The sequence below is a fragment of the Nicotiana tomentosiformis genome, chromosome 4 (assembly GCF_000390325.3).
Source record: "Nicotiana tomentosiformis chromosome 4, ASM39032v3, whole genome shotgun sequence".
Lineage (NCBI taxonomy): Eukaryota > Viridiplantae > Streptophyta > Magnoliopsida > Solanales > Solanaceae > Nicotiana > Nicotiana tomentosiformis.
Window position 1 is genome coordinate 46,825,966 of NC_090815.1, and position 6,164 is coordinate 46,832,129.

The window sequence follows — 6,164 nt, forward strand, 5'->3', positions numbered from 1 at the left end:
TTCTAGAAATTCATGGTAAGTCGTTCTATACTTGTGAGAACTCACGGGACGGTGATCGGAAGCCGTGAGTTCGAGTTATTCACTTGTAGCGGACTGTTTTGTGGACTGTTTTGTGTTGCTGTTGGGCGGCATGTTTTACTACTGTTTTGTGGAGTTTTGGAGGAGGAAGGGGGTTTATAAACACCATATAAATGTAGGGTGGTTGGCTGGTCGTTCGTCATAACATTTTCGGGTCGTTTGACACTACTACGGTGGTCGTTTTGTGTACGAAGAGATTGGGGTGTGTTGTGCTGTTTTGTAGTATTTGATGGTGTATATAGGGCTGGAAAATGATGTATATATGTTGTTATTGTTCTGTTCTTGTATTGTTGGTGTTATCTTGAATTTGGAGGAAGTAAGGATTATAGGGGAGATGCTGCCCGTTTTAATACAAAATAAGTTTGTCGTTCGTTGTGCGATAGCTGTACCTTTCGTAACTTAACGATAGTATTATTATCATTCTTGTAGATTAAGGTGCGAAGAGGTGAGTTCAACTTGGTGATTGGAAAGATTGTGATAAGGTATGTTAAGGCTAAGCCTTCCTTCATTTTGGCATGATCTCGTAGCTACATGTGTTAGTAATGAGACAAAAAGAGAAGTTCATATTCATGAATTTATTCACACTATTCTAGTCTCATAAGTTACAATATTATTCCTTATCGAGACTCTATATTCAATTTTAGTATTGTCTTCTTCCAGTCAAGAGAGAAGCAAGCCTATATATACAGTATTACAGTATTTTCATTACCATCGAGCTATAATCGATGGGCAGGCCCCTATTGGGCAACCTCTGATCAGATGGAAAGTTATATACCGAGCCTACTGTGGCCGAGCGCCTATAAGCGAGCCCAGAATGGTCGAGATACATATCCTAGTATGGCCGAGCGCCTATGAGCGAGCCTACTATGGCAGAGCAGTTATATATACCGAGCCTTATAAGGCCGTACAATTATTTTACTTACTATATTGAAGGAGTTGAGTCAGTATCAGCATGTAAGTATATCTCCAGATCATGTTTGACTCCCAGTTACTTCCAGTTATTATATTATCAGTTCAGTTTCGATTTTCAGTTATGTTATTTCCTTAAATACTCGGTACATTATTTCGTACTGACGTCCCTTTTCCGGGGACGCTGCATTTCATGCATGCAGGTTCAGATAGACAGACGAGTAGACCTTCTCAGTAGGTGTTTCCAGTGTTTAACCTGATCGGTAAGCTCCACAACCTTCGGAGTTATCGGGTCTAGGTTTTTGTGTGCATCTTATGTATGTATTTATATATATAATATGGGTAGGTCGGGGCCCTGTTCCAATCACAATATATCTATCAGTAGAGGCTTGTAGACATATCCTGTTGGTTAGTGCAGTATGTTGGGTTTGTAGGCCTGGTATGTATAATTTGGTGGTTTGTCAGCTGTAGTAGCTATGACAGCCTTTTCAGCCTAGCTTTATATTGATGTTTAGTTAGCGCTAGTTTCCATTCAGTTTTATATTTTGCTTCGCAAATTGTCTTGCAAGGTGGCCCCATGGCCAAAGTATGACATTATGTGTTCAGAGTCCCTTAGTCGCAATTTGGTACGCCAGGTTAGGTGAGGCACCGGGTGCTTGTCTCACTCCTAGGTTTGGGGCGTGACATAATACTTACTGAAGTAATGGCAAACTCAACCAAAAACTATTAAACATGAACAGAAATTTTCTATACAAAGCTTACAATCCCAAAATCGGTAGTACAAGTCATAAGCTCTACTGAGTTTACTAGAAAGTCTTCTAAGTACAACCATTTTGGAATAGAAATAAACAGTATAGGTACAATATCAGAAGGTGACTCCGAGGCCTACGAACATGACGGTAGGTATACCTTGAGTATCCCCAGCAAAGTCCGAACAACTAGCTAATGATCAACCAACTTCGTAGTAACTGGATCTGCACAAAAATATGCAGAAAGTGTAGCATGACTATACCACAGCGGTACCCATTAAGTATCAAGACTAACCTCGGTGAAGTAGTGATGAGAGACAGTCAAGACACCTACTAGATCAAATAACCTGTCCAAGTATGAATATGAAACTAACAGGGAATAATATCAGAATAAAACTAAGCATGATAACTGTGATGACCCGATAGGTCATCTTATATTTTAGAACCTAATTCTGTATTTTGAGTCTCAAAAACCTCATTTTAGCCTTCCTCAATTTGCGTGCGTAGTCCGGGTGTTCTTCCGGAAGGCTTATATGTTAAAAACTTATAAAAATAAGAATTTTTGCCTTAAATATTAATTTGAGTTGACTGCGGTCGACGTTTTGGCAGGTTAATAGATGCATCTATCGTTCGTGCCGTTCGACCCTCGGCAGTGCACAATATATTTTTGGAGCAGGCCGTACGACCTCGGCATAAATCGTGCGTGATAATACTCGGAGCCTAACTTTATTTGAGATTTATTTATGGCTTGAGTGGTCACTATTATTTAAAGGATAGGAATTTATTCGAAGTTATTATTAGTAAAGGGAATTATTATTCACTGCTTATTACTGTGTGATATTAATTGCTTACATAATCCATACTTATTTATGATTTTCGCATTTTATTTATAGCTCATAGTAAGTGTCGATGTCGATCCCTCGTCACTACTTATTCAAGGTTAGACTTGATACTTACTGGGTACATGTTGTTTATTTACTCATGCTACACTTCTACACTAATCGTGCAGGAACTGAGGTAGGTGCATCTGGTTATCAGTCCAGCGCACATCCTTGACTTCCTCAGGACTTAGCGGTGAGTTGCCTTACGAGCCAGTCCTGCAGCACCCGAAGTCTTCCTTTTGCTTTTACTTTCTGGCTATTTCACTTCAGACAGTAGTGTCGTAATTTTGTATATTCTACTAGTAGCTCATACACTTGTGACACCAGGTCTTGGAAGTTATCCTAGTAGACACTTGATGATGTTTTTGGATATTTGCTCATCTCATTTGCTCTTAAAAATTATTTATCTCTCATTTTGTTTAAACTTTTACTTCCTAACTATGCACTAACTAAAGATCAACTATTTCTAAAATGTTAAAAGAAACAATCACATGGTTAGTTCATTGTGGGCTTGCCTAGTGGTAATGTTGGGCGCCATCACGGCCTATAGGAGAAATTGGATCGTGACAATATGGTATCGGAGCACTAGGTTCACGTAGGTCTCACAAGTTATGATCAGGCCTAATAGAATCTTGCGGATCGGTGCGGAGACGTCTGTACTTATCTTTGAGATTCTATAGGGTGTTAGGAAACTACTCTTTCTTCATCTCCTATCGTGCAGTTGATGTTATACTAAGTATCTTACTCTTATTCTCTCACAGATGGTGAGAACGCGCACAACGGATGTTCCAGACCCTGGAGGAGGTGCTTCCCCTGTTGCTAGAGGTCGAGGCAAAGGTCGGGGGAGGGCACCGGCCTGAGATAGGGGACGAGGACGTCCCAGAGTTGCCCCAACCATGCCACAAGCAAATCCGGTAGAGGATCCCATCATTGAGGAGTAGGGCGAGGTGCCTGCAGTAGAGCCAGCCCCTGTAGATTTCATGTCAGCACCGGGCTTCCGGGAGGTCATGGGCCGTATGCTACGCTTCATGGATACTATGACCCATGCCGGTTTGTTTCCAGCAGACCCATCCACTTCTCAGGAGGGATGGGGCACAGACCCCTACTGCTCAGGCTCCTGGGCGAGCAATTGCTGTATATTAGACCCGGCGCACACTACCCATGAGCGGAGCCCAGTCAGTTGCAGCGGCTATACCGGAGCCCATGCCAGCTGCAGCCTATGATCTGCATAGGCTATTAGACAGATGGACGAGGCTACAACCTCCTGTCTTTGGAGGTAAGCGACACGAGGACCCCAAGGACTTTATTGATCGGTGCAGGGACAGACTGCACAACATGAGGATATTGGAGTCTCACGGGGTGGATTTTACTACTTTTCAGCTGGAAGGCAGGGCCCGTAGATGGTGGTAGTCTTATCTTCTTGGCAGACCAACAGGTTCTCCTCCCATGACTTGGGACCAGTTCACACGCCTCTTCTTGGACAGATATATTCCACCATCTTAGAGGGAAGAGTTGTGACTTCAGTTCGAGCAGCTCCAGCAGGGCCATATGTCAGTGACCGACTATGAGGCGATATTCTCTGAGTTGTCTCGTCATGCACTTATGATACTTTCGACCGATGCAGAGAGAGGAGGTTTGTTGCAGGATTGCACTCTACCATCCAGGCCACTATGGCCCGAGAGGTTGAGATGGGGACTTCTTACGAGCTAGTTGTAGAGATAGCTCAGAGGATCGAGGGCGCACGTCAGCGTGCTCGGGAGCAGGCTACGAGGGATAAGCGGTTCTGGTATTCTGAAGAGTTCAGTGGTGCTCCATCTAGGGGCAAAGGTTAGTTTGGGAGAGGTCAGCCTAGCAGGCCCACATATCCAGCAGCGCCGCCTCCTCGGGGTACTTTAGTGCGACCTTATTTCAGTGCCATGCCAGAGAGTTCTTACCATCTGCCAGCTATTCAGGGATCCTCCAGTGGGTATTCAGGCCATCAGGGTCAGGCTTCCGGCCAACAGTCCACCGTTCTGAGGGGTTGTTATGAATGTGAGGATCCTGGCCACATGAAGAGGTTTTGTCTCAGACTTCGGGGCAAGGTAGTGCAGCAGGGACACCAACCTATGATTACAGCACCAGCTGCCCCACCAGCTGTCCGGCCGCCCAGAGGCGGAGGACAGGTGGGTAGGGGCCATCCTAGAGGTGGAGGCCAGGCAGGTGGAGGCCAGTCAGGTAGCGCTCCAGCTAAATTCTATGCTTTCCCAGCCAGACCAGATGCAGTGGCCTCAAATGCCGTGATCACAGGTATTATTTCTATCTACGGTAGGGATGCTTCGGTATTATTTGATCCAAGTTCTACCTATTAATATGTGTCATCTCTGTTTGCTCATTTTCTGGATATTCCTCATGAGTCCTTGGGTACTCCTATTTACGTGTCCACTCTAGTGGGCGATTCTGTTGTTGTGGATCAGATCAACCGATCCTGCACTGTTACTTTCTGTGGTTATGAGACCCGAACGGATCTTCTGTTGCTTGATATGGCCGACTTTGAGGTCATCCTGAGCATGAACTGGTTATCTCTATATCACGTCATCCTTGATTTCCATGCCAAGTTTGTTACCTTGGCGATGCCAGAGTTTCCTAGACTGGAGTGGAAGGGTTCGTTTGTCAGCACACCTAGTCGGATCATCTCTTTTATGAAGGCTCGACACATGGTCGAGAAGGGTTATTTGGCTTATCTAGCCTATGTTCGAGATACTATCATAGAAACTCCGGCGATCGATTCAGTATCCGTAGTCCAGGAGTTCTCCGATGTGTTTCCTTCTGATCTTCTAGGCACGCCACCAGATCGCGATATCGATTTCTGCATTGATTTGGCTCCAAGTACCCAACTTATATCTATCCCAGCGTACCCTATGGCTCCGAAAGAGTTGAAGGAGTTGAAGGAACAACTTGAGGATTTGCTAGCAAAAGGGTTTGTCAGACTGAGTGTATCACCGTGGGGGTGCACCGGTGTTATTTGTGATGAAGAAAGATGGGACTATGCGGATGTGCATTGATTATCGCCAGTTGAACAAAGTCACCATTAAGAACAAGTACCCGTTGCCGCGTATTGATGATTTGTTTGACCAGTTGTAGGGTGCTAGGGTGTTCTCTAAGATAGACTTGAGATCGGGGTACCATCCATTGAAGATTCGGGATTCAGATGTTCCGAAGACTATTTTTCGGCCCATTATGATTTTCTAGTAATGTCCTTCAGTTTGACTAATACCCCGACGATGTTTATGGATTTGATGAACCGAGTGTTCAGGTTGTATATTGAGTCATTCGTTATTGTCTTCATTGATGACATTTTGATCTACTCGCGCAGCATGGAGGAGCACGAGCATCATTTGAGAGTGGTGCTTTAGACCTTGCCGGAACAGAAGTTATATGCTAAGTTCTCCAAGTGAGAGTTCTGGCTAGATTCGGTGGCATTCTTGGGACATATTATATCGGGCGAGGGTATTAAGGTCGATCCCAAGAAGATCGAGGCAGTTCAGAGTTGGCCTCGTCCTACTACGAT

The 6,164-nt window shown here is 44.4% G+C and overlaps 1 protein-coding gene across 1 annotated transcript; it reads left to right on the plus strand.

The window, feature by feature from the left end:
• The first annotated feature begins 4,305 nt into the window (after positions 1 to 4,305).
• Positions 4,306 to 5,658, plus strand: LOC138909610 (uncharacterized). The gene is made up of 3 exons (XM_070200817.1): positions 4,306 to 4,444; positions 4,562 to 4,903; positions 5,045 to 5,658. The coding sequence occupies exons 1-3, from the start codon at positions 4,306 to 4,308 to the stop codon at positions 5,656 to 5,658; spliced, it is 1,095 nt and encodes a 364-aa protein (XP_070056918.1).
• The last annotated feature ends 506 nt before the right edge of the window (positions 5,659 to 6,164 follow it).